The sequence below is a fragment of the Perca flavescens genome, chromosome 17 (assembly GCF_004354835.1).
Source record: "Perca flavescens isolate YP-PL-M2 chromosome 17, PFLA_1.0, whole genome shotgun sequence".
NCBI lineage: Eukaryota > Metazoa > Chordata > Actinopteri > Perciformes > Percidae > Perca > Perca flavescens.
Genome location: NC_041347.1, coordinates 22797197 through 22815095, shown reverse-complemented (window position 1 = coordinate 22815095; position 17899 = coordinate 22797197). Strand labels below are relative to the sequence as shown.

The 17899-nt window shown below is 42.7% G+C and overlaps 1 protein-coding gene across 1 annotated transcript in view; it reads left to right on the top strand.

Annotated features, from left to right (window-relative positions):
• Nucleotides 1-17593, top strand: part of grid1a (glutamate receptor, ionotropic, delta 1a) — a 279228-nt gene extending 261635 nt beyond the window's left edge. The window contains exons 14-17 of the mRNA XM_028603265.1: nt 9158-9353; nt 11019-11185; nt 12727-12967; nt 17061-17593. Coding sequence (XP_028459066.1) covers nt 9158-9353; nt 11019-11185; nt 12727-12967; nt 17061-17501 — 1045 coding nt within the window. The 3' untranslated portion in view covers nt 17502-17593. The remainder of the gene's footprint in view (nt 1-9157; nt 9354-11018; nt 11186-12726; nt 12968-17060) is intronic.
• The last annotated feature ends 306 nt before the right edge of the window (nt 17594-17899 follow it).

Genomic DNA, 17899 nt, shown 5'->3' with positions numbered 1-17899 from the left:
GACAGTATCGATCCGATACCAATACTCATCTTGGTATCAATACTATCGATATTTAGATTGATACGCCCAGCCCTAATTTAATCATTGCTCTGAACCCGTCTTTCTCAACGGTCTGTAGCGGGACTGTAGGTTGATTGCGTTCATAATGTTGCTCCGCTGCAAGCTTGAAGTGACATGTCTTTAACGTTAGCACAGTAACGTTAGCACAGTAACGTTAGCACAGCTGAGTAACGTTAGAGCGACGGGCAACAACAGTGGCTAAATTATGTCAGATTTTTTAGAAACAAAAAACTTCGGAACAACTGACGGCTCCTCTCTTGAGCACACGTTCTGGTGCATCTCCGGTCTTTCTTCATCCTCTAGCTAACTTTCTTCTGGGTTCTTCAGCTTAACAGATTGATACGCTACCTGGCTAGCTAGGCTAGCAGCTATAATGTTACCCAGCATGCCATTGGGTGGTGTACATTTATAAATGTAAAATTATTATTGTTAGAAACTGTTTAAGTCACAAATTGTTATATGCTATGGTGTTTTATCCTTTTAAAAAGAGTTAGTTGTGGGTTATTAATTGTTGTCTTATAAAGTTACTACCATGAGTGAGAAGAGTATGCAGTTAACAGGGGTCAAAAAAAATTTCCAATCCTCGATCCAGCTATTTTGTCAATATCGGGGCCGATATCCAATCCTAATATCGGATTGGTGCACCCCTATTTACAACAATTTGTGATTGTTAACACCTTGCCAAAATCACAGCATCAACTAGTGGTAGGCCTATCCCCCACTCCAAGATACAATTTGAAGACGAAAGTCTAATAGGCAAACACACTTTTCTTCATGCAGGTTTAGTCATGAACAGTATTAAAGTTTCGGACCGATAACAAGGACATTAAGGGTAACGATTGCGACAGCCCGAAGAAGCAACGTGGCAACTCCCTCTCCATCCCATGGGCCCACCACCTGTGGGAGGAACCGCTGGGGTCGGGTGCGCTGCTACACGGGTGGCAGTGAAGGTCAGGGGCCTCGACGGACCAGACCCGGGCAGCAGACGCTGGCTCTGGGCACATGGAACGTCACCTCTCTGTGGGGGAAGGAGCCGGGAACTGGTGCGGGAGGTGGAGCGCTACCGGTTAGATCTGGTGGGGCTTACCTCTACGCACAGTCTCGGTTCTGGAACCATACTCCTGGATAGGGGTTGGACTCTTTTCTTCTCCGGAGTTGCCCAGGGTGTGAGGCGCCGGGCGGGTGTGGGGATACTCACAAGCCCCCGGCTGAGCGCCGCTACGTTGGAATTTACCCCGGTGGACGAGAGGGTCGCCTCCCTACGCCTGCGGGTTGTGGGTGGGAAAACTCTGACTGTTGTTTGTGCATATGCACCAAACAGGAGTTCAGAGTATTCGGCCTTCATGGAGACCTTGACTGGAGTCCTGCATGGGGCTCCAGTGGGGGACTCCATTGTTCTGCTGGGGGACTTCAACGCGCACGTGGGCAATGATGCAGACACATGGAGAGGCGTGATTGGGAGGAACGGCCTCCCTGATCTAAGCCAGAGTGGTTGTTTGTTGTTGGACTTCTGTGCTAGTCATGGATTGTCTATAACAAACACCATGTTCAAACATAGGGATGCTCATAAGTGTACTTGGTACCAGAGCACCCTAGGCCAAAGGTCAATGATCGATTTTATAATCGTTTCATCTGATCTGAGGCCGTATGTTTTGGGTGAAGAGAGGGGCGGAGCTGTCAACTGATCACCATCTGGTGGTGAGTTGGGTCAGGGGGTGGGGGAAGACTCTGGACAGACCTGGTAAGCCCAAACGGGTAGTGCGGAGGAGGCCTGGAGGAGGCCCCTGTCCGACAGACTTTCAACTCCGGCGGAGCTTTTTGTGCATCCCTGTGGAGGCTGGGGGCATTGAACCCGGGTGGCCAATGTTCAAAGTTTCCATTGCTGAAGCTGCTGCGAGGAGCTGTGGTCTTAGGGTCTTAGGTGCCTCAAGGGGCGGTAACCCACGAACACCGTGGTGGACACCGTTGGTCAGGGAAGCCGTCCAACTGAAGAAGGAGTCTTTCCGGGATATGTTATCCCAGAGGACTCCGGAGGAAGTTGCAGGGTACCGAAGGGCCCGAAGGGCTGCAGCCTCTGCCGTGAAAGAGGCAAAGCAGCGGGTGTGGGAGAAGTTTGGAGAAGAAATGGAAAAGGACTTTCGGTCGGCACCAAGGTGCTTTTGGAAAACTGTTCACCACCTCAGGAGGGGGAAGTGGGGAACCATCCAAGCTGTGTACAGTAAGGATGGGACACTGTTGACCTCAACTGAGGAGGTAATAGGGCGGTGGAAGGAGCACTTTGAGGAACTCCTGAATCCGACTAATACGCCCTCTATGTTAGAGGCAGAGCTGGAGGATGATGGGGGATCATTGTCAATTTCCCAGGTGGAAGTCACTGATGTAGTCAAACAACTCCACAGTGGCAAAGCCCCTGGGATTGATGAGATCCGTCCAGAAATGCTCAAGGCTCTGGGTGTGGAGGGGCTGTCCTGGTTGACATGCCTCTTCAACATTGCGTGGAAGTCTGGGACAGTGCCAAAGGAGTGGTAGTCCGGGGTGGTGGTTCCCCTTTTTAAAAAGGGGGACCAGAGGGTGTGTGCCAATTACAGGGGTATCACACTTCTCAGCCTCCCTGGTAAAGTCTACTCAAAGGTGCTGGAAAGGAGGGTTCGGCCGATAGTCAAACCTCAGATTGAAGAGGAACAATGCGGATTCCGTCCTGGTCGTGGAACAACGGACCAGCTCTTCACTCTAGCAAGGATCCTGGAGGGAGCCTGGGAGTATGCCCAACCGGTCTACATGTGTTTTGTGGATCTGGAAAAGGCGTATGACCGGGTCCCCCGGGAGATACTGTGGGAGGTGCTGCGGGAGTATGGGGTGAGGGGGTCTCTTCTCAGGGCCATCCAATCTCTGTACGACCAAAGTGAGAGCTGTGTCCGGGTTCTCGGCAGTAAGTTTCAGGTGATGGTTGGCCTCCGCCAGGGCTGCGCTTTGTCACCAATCCTGTTTGTAACATTTATGGACAGGATATCGAGGCGTAGTCGGGGTGGGGAGGGGTTGCGGTTCGGTGGGCTGGGGATCTCATCGCTGCTCTTTGCAGATGATGTGGGCCTGATGGCATCATCGGCCTGCGACCTTCAGCACTCACTGGCTCGGTTCGCAGCCGAGAGCGAAGCGGTTGGGATGAGGATCAGCACCTCTAAATCTGAGGCCATGGTTCTCAGCAGGAAACCGATGGAGTGCCTACTCCAGGTAGGGAATGAGTCCTTACCCCAAGTGAAGGAGTTCAAGTACCTTGGGGTTTTGTTCACGAGTGAGGGGACAATGGAGCAGGAGATTGGTCGGAGAATCGGCGCAGCGGGTGCGGTATTACATTCAATTTATCGCACCGTTGTGACGAAAAGAGAGCTGAGCCAGAAGGCAAAGCTCTCGATCTACCGGTCAGTTTTCGTTCCTACCCTCACCTATGGGCATGAAGGCTGGGTCATGACCGAAAGAACAAAATCCAGGGTACAAGCGGCCGAAATGGGTTTCCTCAGGAGGGTGGCTGGAGTCTCCCTTAGAGATAGGGTGAGAAGCTCAGTCATCCGTGAGGAGCTCGGAGTAGAGCCGCTGCTCCTTCGTGTCGAAAGGAGCCAGTTGAGGTGGTTCGGGCATCTGGTAAGGATGCCCCCTGGGCGCCTCCCTAGGGAAGTGTTCCAGGCACGTCCAGCTGGGAGGAAGCCTCGGGGAAGACCCAGGACTAGGTGGAGGGATTATATCTCCAACCTGGCCTGGGAATGCATCGGGATCCCCCAGTCGGAGCTGGTTAATGTTGCTCGGGAAAGGGAAGTTTGGGGTCCCCTGCTGGAGCTGCTCCCCCCGCGACCCGATACCGGATAAGCAGACGAAAATGGATGGATGGATGGATTGCGCAAGAGCTTAACAGCTGTATTTCCAGACTTTGACATTTGTTGATATATGCACAGTTTTAAAGACAGATATTTAGTTATTTACACTGTATTCTGCAGCTATCTAATGGTAGAGTATTTGATGCTATCCTGTATTCCCTGCAGTCAGGCCATCTCCTCCTCCTGCGCTCTGTAGCGGACAATGTGACGGTGAGACAGCGCCGATTAAATATTAAAAACAAATTTAAATTTTATTTAAGATTTGAGTTGGATTTTACAAGGTGTTTATGGAACTGGTATCATTCAGTACAAGCGCAAATAACACTGCTGGATTTAATCTTCATGATAACGTGGATGATATGGAGTGAAGAAATGTGCGTGAGACATCAATTACGTATAAATATTAAGAGTAATCGTTATTCCCACATTTACTTTCTGCAGTCTGATTTCAGTTCACCACTTCACCATCTGCATCGCCAATTCCCATTGTCTGCAAAATGTGCGTACGCATGGGTCAGAGTTTGCGTGGAAGACTGTACATTCTTCCGTCAAGTTTGTTTTCTATAAATCACATCCTTTTCTGGGGAAGTGGTGTACGCACATTTTCAGCCCCGTTTTGTGCATACGCCATGTTTATAAATGAGACCCCAGGTCCTTGCTGCCTTGGAGCCATTGTGGTCGAGGTGGAAAGGCTGTGCTGAACCCAAATTAAAGTATGCGAGCAAAAAAACTAATAATTATGATTGCTTTATTACAATAGGCAGTTTTTTTATCTCCCTCTCCAGATGCACTGTACCTGGAGGGTTCCCTCACTGCTCAGTTTTAGGCTCCATCATTTTCCCTCTTAGCAAGATAGTCTATAATCCATCTCTTTTAATGCAGATGATAACCTAGGTTTTAATTAAACCATTAAACCAAACTATGAAGTACCTCACAGAAGAGGTGAATATCTCCAAAAATCTGAAATTTCTTTCCTGCTTTGGAAATGTTTTTCAGAAAAGCATGAGCAGTTTGTACTCCAACATCAACCCAATTTCCAAAACCTTGGATTCTGACAGTTATGACTTGAATCTTAAAAACCATATAGAATGAGGGTGCGGTTCAGCTCCTTTCATTTTTAAAAACTTGTTTTACTAGTTTACTGCCTGCAGTATGTGCAGTAGTACATGTAGTATAGTTTGTATGTGAACATGCTTCCCACTGAGTGTGTGCTTATGTGAGATTGCCTGTGCCTCTTTCTCAATGAGTGTGTGCATTATACATTACTGTAAGTTGGTGTACCAGAAACAATTAACAATTTGGTGTGAAGATAGTACGGTTACCTAAATGGATACTTTGTCGATTTTAATCCAGCTCTGTTTCATCTTTGTGTAGGTAGTGGGTTTATATGAACAGTGTTTGGCTTCCTTCTGTGGCGCCCGTGAACCGAGGATCGGAGGTCTACCAGATGACGTAACACATGGATTTCAGCAGACCTCCATGAGGCGTTTCGCATTCCCCGGCGGATCTTAGCAGACCTCTGCTGCTCTGCACCGCAGGGAGCTTAGTGCACTGGTGCCACAGAGGGAAGCCAAACACTGTTCATCTAAACAAACTACCCACAATGCCATGACACAGAATTGGATTTAAATCAGCAAAAATCTCTTTAAACCAGAATTTGCATATTATACATTTTCTTTAAACTCTACATGGCTTTTTCCCCTTTTGTTTGCTCTTTCTGTAAACAAGCCTTTACAAAATGCCTACGCCTCGGGACACAGAGGTGAAAAAGTGTTTGCTTTTCTTCCACACTACAATGTCAAACTATTATATGTTCCTCTCTTGAGTAAGTGTGAGAGGGAGTCAGATTAGTTTCTTAACTTTGTTTTCCATCAGGATATCACATGGATTAATACTAATTAGTGGTACTCTTTGGTGCTCTTTTTTATGTTGCTTTAATTGTTATTGCTGTGGACAATTTTACATTTATACTGTACAGCTAAATACAACCACTTTGTGCCTTTGATTCCAACAAGAACACCTGAGAGGAAATTTGTGACATGCACATAGAAGAATGTTCTTTACAAGCGTGTGTCTCTTTAGCTGTGTATGGCAGAAAGGAAGACATTGTGTGTGTGTGTGTGTGTGTGTGTGTGGGGGGGTATTGTGCTTATTTCAGTATTTGTTCAGACATTAGAGTTAATGAACAGAGGGCTGGATTGGACCTCTCTGTATTGATCACAATGTTGCACTGCTTTAAGAAAGAAAAGGCAAATAAGGAAATGGGCGACAGATGTCCTCAGTTCATATACAGTATCTACTTAAAACATTGTTGCCAGATATCACTGGTTAGTGGTTTCATTTGACTGGCTCTTTGATTTTTAAAATGTACCATCTGTCTATTTTTTATTACAATACAGGGGCTTTCACCAGCTGGTGGATCTAAATATGTATGTTTATGTAAATTCAATATGTGTAGGTGCTTTAACATTAAAGTAAGCTGTTAGACAAAAGTAAAGCAGACTATTTTTACTCAGTGCAGTAAAGCTTGCAATTTAATCTGACAGAATAAACTGGAGACCATGCAATATCTAATCAGTTGTTTCTTTCTCACTCACTCCCCCCCTCCGCCAATAACCACTGCTACACCATACAGGCTTCTAATTAAATGGTTGAATTAGTCCAACATCATTATCTTGAGATAAGCTATTTGATTCTCTCACTTTTTAGGGAATTGGTGAGAAGACAGTCTTCGTTATATAAATATGCTGATGCTACTCTAATATGTTGATTTTCTAAAGAAATGTAGCAAATACACAGACCAGCATGTCAAACATATCCACCTAATACCAGTCAAGGAAGTAGGTAATCTTCTGGAAAAATACCATTCAAATTACATTGGAAGCAAACTCGTCAAATACAAACAGCATTGACATTTAGCAAATAAGATGCTGTATAAAATTGGCAATCATCTCAAGATGTAAAATACAGCTGCAGCAAGGGGCCTCATTTCGTATTGCCCACATAGCATCTGCATAATAAGCATTTGAATTAGGAGAGACTAGTTTTCAGATATTAAGTATTGTTCGTGAAAAGTAGATAAGAGTTGGGTGCAGACTCAATTAGAGGCTAATGCACAATTGGGGACGAAACCCATAATCAGTCAGCAACTTAATCTCCCAACCTGGTCATCATTACTCTGAAGCTGGTTCGAGTCCTGGTGCTGATGGCTGGGGAAAGCATCCACATCAGAATAGCAAACCGCACACTACAGGTGGAGCCAAGTTGGTTGATAAAGAACACTCGTATTAGTGATTTGCTTCCAATGTGCATAAGAGAGGGACGTGGTAGTTTTAGGCATACTCATTGGATGGAGTAAACCAGGAGGGAGTTAAAATGTTTTTTGGGGTTATTCTGTATACCAAAGTATAGAAGCCAAAAGGCTTACATGGACTAATGAATGAAGGAGGAGTGTTAGTACCAGCGGGAATTGTTGTCTACCACAGTGTCTTTTCTGATACTGGCACAAGTCAGAACTGTTCAAACCCTGTCATAAATTCCCTAGATTAGTGAAAGACATTCCCATCTGGATGATTAACCTATAAACGGTTTCTCAGCCATCCTGGTTGTTAGTAATTAAGTATGAAAATAATAAAGCCTAAATTTGTTACAAAATGCACCCAAGTGTAATTTATATCAGCAGAAGTTGGTAATGTAACAGTATAAGCGTTTGTACATATGTACATATTTTCACACTTGTGTTTAATAAATCATTGTTTTCTTGCATAATATGGAGAAAAATAAGGCATGGTTTAGATTTCACAAGATGATATATTGTAAGTAGTAACAGCTTTGTTGCCAGCAAACGTGTACAACAGCTTGTGCAGGTGGAAAAATAATGGCACACCGCACAAGACAGTAACACTATTTATCTTAAAGAAAATGTTTGTTAAATTAAAAACACAGTGGCACTGTGATGCAAATATTAATGGCGTTTTTCCATTACATGGTACCTACTCGACTCGCCTCGACTCTACTCGACTCTACTCGCCTCGACTCGCTGTGCGTCCGTTTTCCATTGCAGATTTTAGTATTGCCTCAGAGTGGCTGGTCGTCATAGCGACTGCCGTGGGCGTGGCTTAGTAGCTTGCTTTTCCCATTGACATATCCCCGACGCATTTCCTGGTTCTCCGTCTCCGTAAACAACATGATATCAAAGAGATAGTTAACGTTTACTTCTCCAGATTTCCCACCGTGGTCACATATATATGACTCTAGAGTCGCTACTCGCTTTGTTTCTCTCACATATATATGACTCTAGAGTCGCTACTCGCTTTGTTTCTCTTACATATATATGACTCTAGAGTCGCTACTACTCTTGGAGATAATCGCCGTCACTCTCTCACTTCTCCCTCGCTCACTAGCTCCCCACACACACACATACGGCGACTCGACACACACACATCACAAATGCACACACCAGCGCACCAGTATAACCATCAGGCCACTTGTATGCTACGGAGAAAGCTCTGCGTGGAGCCTCCGGCAGCAAAAAAACACAGCTGGCTAAACTATTTAAAAATGCCGTCTCTCGCTAGCAATGCAGTGATCAGTGACGCTTCTTTCCGACCAATCAGCAGCCTGCAGGGTTTCACGTCACCTTCTCGGCTCGCCTCAGCTCGCTTGGAACCTCGACTGAGCAAGTACTAAAAAAAGTACCTGTTAGCAGGTACCAGGTACTTTTTTTCGTAATGGAAAACCAAAAAAGGCGAGTAGAGTCGAGGCGAGGCGAGTAGGTACCATGTAATGGAAAAGCGCCATAAAACACTAGATTGGAACTTGATGGGCTCTCAAGTTCAAGAAAAATAGCTGATAAAATTATTGTAAATAAATTATAAAATATTGTAAAAAGTTCTTTATATCAGGCCTATATTTTACTAATGACTGGTTAATAAACGCAAAAAATGTTGATTAATCATTAAAACTCAATCTCTACTATTATGTATCCAAGTATGGCTGGTTAGCCCTTTAATACCTTCTCTAGATGAATTCACACTGTGTTTTTGATAAATAACTCTACAACAGTCATATTTCTTGCAGTTATTAAGTTCTCTACATGACGCAAACTGAAATGTTCTCCCATAAAGGCATGTTTCTGTTTGAATTTTGTTTATTATTTCCTGTTTTACCAATCACAATCTTCTATCAAATCTAGTAAACCAATTTGATATTTGTGACCGTGACTGTAGGTCGTTCCAGGACCTGTCCAAGCAGGTGGACCTGGTTTACGGGACAGTGAGGGACTCGGCCGTGTACGACTATTTCCAGGCTAAAGGGACCAACCCTCTGGAGCAGGACAGCACATTCGCTGAGCTCTGGAAGACCATCAACAAGAACAACGCCTTTGAGAACTCTGTCTCCAGCCCATCAGAGGGAATCAAGAAGGTGCGTAATTGTTTTGGTATTCTTGAATGTAATTATTGCCAGATCACTTTTAGCTCATGTTACTGTTGTTGGACTTCTGCTGGCATCTTTGCATACTTTATATTGTATATGAAAAGTGAGATTTAATCAAATCAGTTGTTTCTGAAGAGTTAACTCTTTTTTTATTGTTTTCGTTTTGAAAAAATATACATTGCTATTATTTGACATGAAACAGGCAGGCAAAGAAGAGGTTGCTTTGTCCTCCAGAAACTGTAAAAACTTTTAAATATTTATCTAAAAATATAATATGATTATATCTCTATAAGCTCAGAGAGAAATGAACACTTTGAAACATAACACAATGTAGCTTTTTACTGTCACACTACCAGGTAGGAACAAAAAATGTGAGTAATAATCACCATCCCTGATTCACGGGGGCATGTGAGTAAAGTGATATTTAAATCTATTGAATTTTGAGGGTTTTAAATTATTCTCAAAAGCTCTGTGTGCTACTAAATTCATATGTATGCATTCTCTTATTTCTATCTTCCAGAGTCTTAACATATAAACTGCTTTATTACCTGAGCAGCTAATTGCATTCAGTGTAGTCAGGCCAGTTTGAATCGCAGACACATTAACGGAAACCAACTCTTCTTAGTTTTAAATCCCACTCCAAACATATTTGATGAGATGAAGCCATTTTATTCACGGTTGCTGAATTACTACAGTGCTTCTTAAAGCCCACAAACTACTGCATGTGCCTCACTCTGATGGTAATGTGATTTCTCCAGTACGTGTTTATTTATTAAAGCTGAGTGAACTTCAGAGCCCGAGAGTCCTAATGAGGTTTGAGGTGAAAAGGCTGCTGAGCTGCATTTGTTAAGAGCACAGTCTTACTCTAGAAGACGTAGGATGTAGGGACACCACAGGGAAGAAGGCCAGAGAAGTGCATGAAAAAGAAAAAAAGTCCAGAAGGATTTCAGACAGATTTTCTATCTATGGTTGTTCTACATATTCTCCACAGTGTGCGCTTGAGGCTACAGCACATGATCGTATCTCTGAAAATATGCTACACGCAGAGGAATGCTACGCTGGAAAAACAAATACGGATGCAATTATTTTCATCATCTTTGTAAAGAAATCTAATGCTGTGCTATTCAATGATTACACTAATGAGTGGGCAAAATGTTTAGGTTAATTTCTTTGCAAATATTTAGCTCTACTGTTTGCTCTACTCATTGTTTTTTTCCCAGTGAAAAGTCTTCCTGTGCACAACTCTCCCACCAACACAGGGACATTTGGAGTAAAGGTTAAAGGAAAGACCTAACTTGACAAAAAAAAAAATCATAACACGTTTGGTTGTTAATGTCTTTACTCTCTATTTCAACATTTCGGTGCTTAAACCATGATGCAAAAGTTCACAAATTTAACCATGAGATTTAAAATAAGAAGTATTGATTTTTATATAAAAAAATTGAGAAAAATATTTCAACGTTAAGGTAGATGTCGTCAGGATCATGGGGTGTGTCTTGTTTCTATGCGTGTACTGCATCGTTTTTTCTTGTCCGTACGGTACAATCGGTCTGTGATGAGGGAAATACAACTGGAAAAACTCCCGTTAGTGTCACTCTGCTTTAAACACATCAGCCATGTATTTATCTATATCTCTATTGTTGAACTATCCAGGTGAAGCGAGAGTCGTATGCCTTTCTGTGGGACATGGCGGTGGTAGAGTACGCTGCTCTGACTGACGACGACTGCACACTGACCGTAGCAGGAAACGGCATGAGTACCAGAGGCTACGGCATGGCCCTGCAGCATGGCAGTCCTTACAGAGACCTCTTCTCTCAGAAGTACGTATATTATTATTTAGTATTATATATATATTTTTTACATACCAACAGTTACATACCAAATCATTGCTGAGATTTGGAAACAGGGAAAAATCCCTAAAAAAAAAAAAGGTCCAACTGGGCATGAAACACAAGCGGTCAGACAGGTTGTAAATGAGCCGACAGTTTAGCCAGATTATCAAACCACTATATTTGGGTAACCATGAGTGCACACAACTACGGGAAGTACAGTAGGTCAAAGTTGAACCAGAAAGTTGGTTTGACTAACCTGAAGGTTTGTTTACAATGTGTGTGATCGTCTGAATGCTTGTAATTTTTGCCTCGCTGGAGTTATTTTAACAATGTTACCATGTCTCCAGATCTCAGCAATTCTTCGGTGAGTACAATGTTATCATAACAGACGAAACAAATCTAGCCACAGCTATGGAAATAAAAGCCAAGCTGTAATAAACCATATCAATGTTGACTGATGTCTAGATACAACCAGAACATTTCTTATCACAGTTTCTCTTGAAGACACAGACTGAGAAGTACATATTTCATATTTTCAGTCCATTGTTTTTTTTGGTTAATCAGTTGTTTTCCCCCCAGACAAAAGACAGAAATATGCTGCTCCAAACATTTTCAGTGCGGTTTTACAAGATTGATAGTAGTGAATTTTAAATCAGGGCAGTAAACAAAAAATAAATTCAGGACAAACACCATCTGAAATGGGATGATTGATCACCCTGTAAACTACAAACAGTGCCTCGTGAAAGATCTTAAATACATGACTGGCAGGAAAGGAATGGTGAATATTTAAAGTGGTTTCAAGAGTGTAAATGTGTATAAATGTCAAAAGCTTTAAGTCTGAGTGTTCCTTTTTGCTTTGAATGAATGTGCACGCTTGTGCACAAACACACATATGCCAGTCACTGTTGAAGAGGTTGAATAATGACTGTGCAGAAAGCTAACTGTTCCAATGGGACAGATTCAGTGCCTCGCCTCAGTTTGTATTCAGCTGTCATCATTCTCTTCCACAACATCCATCCATTCCTCTCCGTACGCTAACTAATGGCCTGACTAGAGTATTTGATCATCTTTGTTTCTACGCTTATACAATTTGATATGAAACCAACTAATCTTGAAGCTGCGATTGTTTTTCTTTGTCTCGTTTAAATAGCACTGGGCTTTGTGCTCTTGTTAGCATTTGGAAATTGTTTTAACAATGCGTCAGTATCACATCTTATAAACGTCTGCTGTGCTAACTACAGCTACCCACTATGGGGCTTTAGTGAGCTAACAATTAATGCTAATGCAGTACATTAACAGCTAATTGTAATTATAGTCATTCAGAGCAGTTCTACTGATTTACTTATATTCTTTATGAAAATTATATTTAATTTTCCATTATCTACTCCAATGTCTTTGTCATTTGATAAGCCAGCATTTAACATGCCTGAATCCAAGCTATTAGGTGCAGAGTTTCATGTAATAATACCACAGGACATTGGACAAATCCTGCTTGTGTGAAATAACTACTTATTGTTTCTTCTCCACAGGATATTGGAGCTTCAGGAAAAAGGGGACCTTGACATCCTGAAGCAGAAATGGTGGCCGAGGAAAGGCCGCTGTGACCTGCAGAGCCACGCAGATGCCCAGCCGGAGGGACGGGCACTGCGTCTCCACAGCTTTGCTGGTGTATTCTGCATCCTGGCTGCAGGGCTGCTGCTGGCTCTTCTTGTGGCTGCACTGGAGACCTGGTGGAACAGCAACCACTGCCGGAGAGAGCAGCCCAAAGAGGTGACCACTGACATCTCGTCGGGCCAGGGCCCAGTCCCAAGCCTGCTAACCCAGAACCGGGCCATGGTGGCCACCACGGGTCCCCCTGCCCCACCAAGGCCCCGGTCGAGACCCAGACCCCCGGGCCCCCCGGTCCTGCCCAGAGATGCCACTGCCACACTCTACTTTATGGATCCAGCAGGCGCTGACGCCAGCCCCGATTTAGTAGAGCTGCAGTACACCCAGTTATAATAGGTGTGCCCCTGATGATAGTCCAGACATCATATGTGATCAATCTACTCATTCCTTCTCATGTTGGGAGAGAGGTTGGGGTGCTTTGTTAGGGACTTCTGAGGCTTCTCTCTCAAACCCACACACTGTGATTCTCTCATACTGACACATCAAAATATTAATTGCCTGAACAGAATCACAATCTCTGATGCTCATGTGTGAAAAAAACTGCAGCTGAAGTGATAAAAGCAAATATCACGTTGAATTGCAAATTCAAAACCACATACTGAAATTGTACTTCTGAGTCGATATGTGCTTCAGTTGTACAATAGCTCTCTTTAGCTAATCCATTCAAGTCTTAATGCTTTAGAGCTCTGACTTCATCTCGCTGCTGTCAACTGGGCAGCCCCTCTGCATGAGGCGTCCAGACAACTAAGGCTTGACATGGATCCCTAAACTAAAGTGTGAGCAAAAGCAGATAGTAAAGAATCTGAGCCTTGACCTGCCTGTTTGACTTGACAGTCCAACAATCCAACAAAAACCACTGGCTAAGGACAACCATTAAAGACACACAGTAAATCAAACTCCACCCATGCTGGTTTTTGGTGCTACGAGTTTGACTTACTGCTGTTGATTTCTGTCTTTGGGTGCAGCTGCTCTAATAATAACCACATACTGCTGTCATGTGATATTCACAACAGAAAAACCACTTATCATTATTTATATAACATAAAATGTGTTTTTTGAGTATAATCATGATTGTGTGCTCCATTATTATTGTTTGTTGACATGTATTGAAGCGATTTTACACTCAAAATGTATCTTTTGAGCATCAAACACTCTCCCTCTGAAGGCTTGAAATGTGATTGGAAAAAGTGGGTGGGCAGTTTTTACAGCAGAATAAAGTAATAAAAATAGATAGAAATAGAAATTTGTCAAAACACTCTTAATACCCTGTTGTCCATCTGTATTCTCATTGATGCTAAATTATATAAATATATAGATATAAATGATATACAATATACTTAATTGTCCCCGTAGGGAAATTTGTCTTGGACTTAAAGGAATACGCCACCATTTGTTGAAATAGGGTTATTCACCGTCTCCTCTATATTTATATAGGTGGGCAAACGCCTTTTTGTCTCAGAGCGTGCATTGTCTTAGTCCGGCGGCGCTGCCACTAGCTTAGCTTAGCGTAATGAATGGAATCCTTTGTTGCCGTTAGCATGTCTTGAGTAAAAGTGACCCCAACAACAACAAAAACTAAACCTAATTACTTCTTGTGGCCTGTGTATTCAGAAAGCGTAAAAATAGCAATGCAGATTAAGACTAGACGATTTCCTAGGCAGATATTGACTTGGGACTATATTTTGGTACTCTATATCTTCTGCCAGAGGGTAAGACCTCATACTCTGTGTGGAAAATATGAGATGGGTCAGACAATATTCTTTGTGCTTGTCTGGAGAACAGACGTTCATATGTATATTCACCAGAGGGAGTGGTAAAATATAGAAAATAGAATAGAGCAGAAACTGATTACAGAGGATTACTTGGAGACCATTTTTAAAATCAGTTTTGACATTTTATTAATTTTATTTCGAAGATTTGGGTGGAGTTTCACTTAAATTGTTTCAAGCATCATTGGCACTATGACAGCACAAACAAACAGTATGTGGATATTATGACAGCCATTTCAAACAAAACCTAATGCAAACCTGTACACATTAGCCATTTAAAGGGATATTTCAACATTTTGGGAAAATAGCCTTATTTGCTTTCTTGCTGGGCGTCAGATGATTGATACCACTCTCATATCTGATTGGTAAATAACAAGCTACAGCCAGGAGATGGTTAGCCAAGGAAATGCTTCAAATGTCAGTTGAGTACACAAGTTTACATGCACACCAATATTCCACTATTATTCTGAATTTGATACAGGTCATGTAAACAGCATATTCCGGTTGGATATTACGAATAAGGCCTTTTTCCGAATATAGCATTTTTCGATTAAGACGTGAGATATTCCGGTATTATTCGGGTTTTAGAGGCATGTTTTGGACATTCAGAATATGTGTCTCAATCAGGGTTTTTACCGCAGGCTTATGGTCAGCTCTGTGCGTTGCTATGGTTGCTGTACACAAACCAATCAGCCAACAGTTTGCAAGACTGCAGACCCGATAAGAAGGAGAAACACTTTTAAACATTTTCAAAGACTTGGATATCAACAGGTTTGCTACACCAACCTTTTCAAGAACACCAACCTTTTCAAGAAGCTTGCTGAAGAAAAAGAGGGACACTGTGTTCGCACGGTCCAACAAGTCTGCCACCGCTGGTAAACTTTGAAAAAAACCGTATTTTGCACGGCTACATGTAAACAGGAATATTAGTGGAATATTCACTTTTATAAGCCATGTAAACAGCTTAGTCGGAATAATGTCTTTTTTTTTTTAATAAGGGCAAAAAAACGGAATATTATGTGCATGCAAATGTCAGACTCTGAAGAAAATGATCGCACTGGAACAAGGTTTGCCTGAAATCATTCCTCTCAATTGTGGTATAGATCTTCTCTTCCAATTCTCAGAAAGAAAGCGACTAAGAGTATTTCCCAAAATGTCAAACTATTCCTTTTAGAACCTAAGTAGTAATTAATTGCAATTATATGTCAATGTCCGGATTCACATGGGACCGTTTGGTTATGTATCATTGTCTATGATCTTCAGCAGGTGACTAAGGATTACGGTCTGGAAAGAGTTTCTGGTCCATTGACATATAATGACATAACAAGCGCTTCACCGGAAGGGAGGCGGCACATATGGACAGACAGAGAGAGAGACTGGGAGGAGGCCGAGGCTCTTGACACAGGTCAGGAGAGGCCTGACGTACTGTACTGGATGGCCATTGGCTGTGTCAGGGCAAAGGGGTGGGGCATGGGGCCGGGCAGGGGTAGATTGTAGTTGCTTCATCTGTCATCTCACTCCATGGTCTCTCCTGTTATTTAGCGTTTTGTTTGTCTTTAGTGTGGCTCGACTTAATGGGTGCATGATGATAGAATAAAATATTGTCGTGTAGGGCAGGGTGCAGCCAAACAATGTCTGAAAAACAATCATGTGCCTTTATTTGGCTTCTCCCTTCCCTCTCCCATATTTGTGTTACCTCATTAATGTACTGTATGTTTTAGAAAAAATAACATTTTAAACGATTTTTCAATATAATTTAGATTATTTGAACTAAGTGACATTAACTACTTTGTCTTCATTTAGATTTTATTGTCTCACAAAGTCTGATTCATTGGATCTGTGCGTCCATTGGAGCCTGTCATGTTAACAGCAGATGCTCTTCATGCAAGAGTAGCCCACTGCAGATGTGTGGTCACCTAATTGTGGGAAAATGTAAACACTTTTGCATGAAGAGATATCTTCATTTAAGTTCATTTCAGAAGTGGAGAAATTACCTTTTATAAGACCATATTTAAGATTTAAGGTTTTAAGGTAATGTCCCTCTTGATGTTGGCTGCTTGGAAAATTCCAGCATATTAATTTATATATTTGGTTTCCTGAATAAAGCTGAAATTAGCCAGCGTGTTATTTCAGCTGAATAATGAAATAATAAGTAGACTGCATTGCATGTAAACTGGTCAAGATGGGGATGGTAAAAACAATAACATTGTAACCTGTCTTTTTCTGTCTTTGTTCACTCTCTATCCCCGTCCCATTCTTTCCTATAACCTCATAACTCCTTTCACTGCACATTCATTTTCACTTTTATTCTTTATCACGCTCCTCTTTAATTACATTCATGCTCTCCCTTCCATTAAACCCCTTCTATTCTATCCTGACCTCTTTTATTCCACACACGCTCTGCCTTTCTTTCCATCTATCTTTAGGACAAAGAGGTGAACCTGGAACAGGTCCACCATCGTTTGAACAGCCTCCTGGACGAGGACTTGGCCCACAAGCAGCTGCCAGGCCAGTCTATCGAGATCTCTGCCCTGGACATTGGCAGCATGCAGCCCAGCCAGTCCCTGGAGGCCTTGTCCGCTCGGGACTATCCAGCCCATCGGGGGCCACCGCGGCTCTCTGTGACCACCTTCCTCCAGGAGGGTCATCATGGGGCAGGAAGGACACTGGGTGCTGCCGCTGGCAGGACCTTGCCCCTGCCCCTCAGCAGTGCCACCATGCCCTCTATCCGCTGCAAACACAGGGCGCCCAATGGGGGGCTCTTCCGGCAGAGCCCAGTCAAGACACCCATGCCAATGTCCTACCAACCAGTGCCAGGAGGACCCATCCCAGAAGCTAGTGAGCCCAGCCACGGGACATCCATCTGAGCACACCAAACATTCACAGACACTCAAGCTCAAACAGATAGTGGAGAGCTAAACAGAGTGCTAACAGTGTGAAAAGTTATAAATAAAACACTAAAAAGGGTTTTTTATTACCAGTGATGAAGAGTCAGTGGGTAAACGCGTGACAAGACATTAATGTACATATTTGTAAGTACAAAGAGAGAGAGAAGCAACATTAAAAAGTATTTTGAATATTCTCAACAGTTGAGTTTAAAAAACATAAAAGTATTAAAAAAATGACTGTTTGAATGGCTTTGTAAATTTTGTTCTAAATCAATAAAGGTGACAATTCTTTGTGGTTGTTTTCTAAGTGCCAAGTTCAAAGATGTTTTCTTTCAGATCAACATTAACTGAATGTCCTGTGAGAATTTATGCTAAAA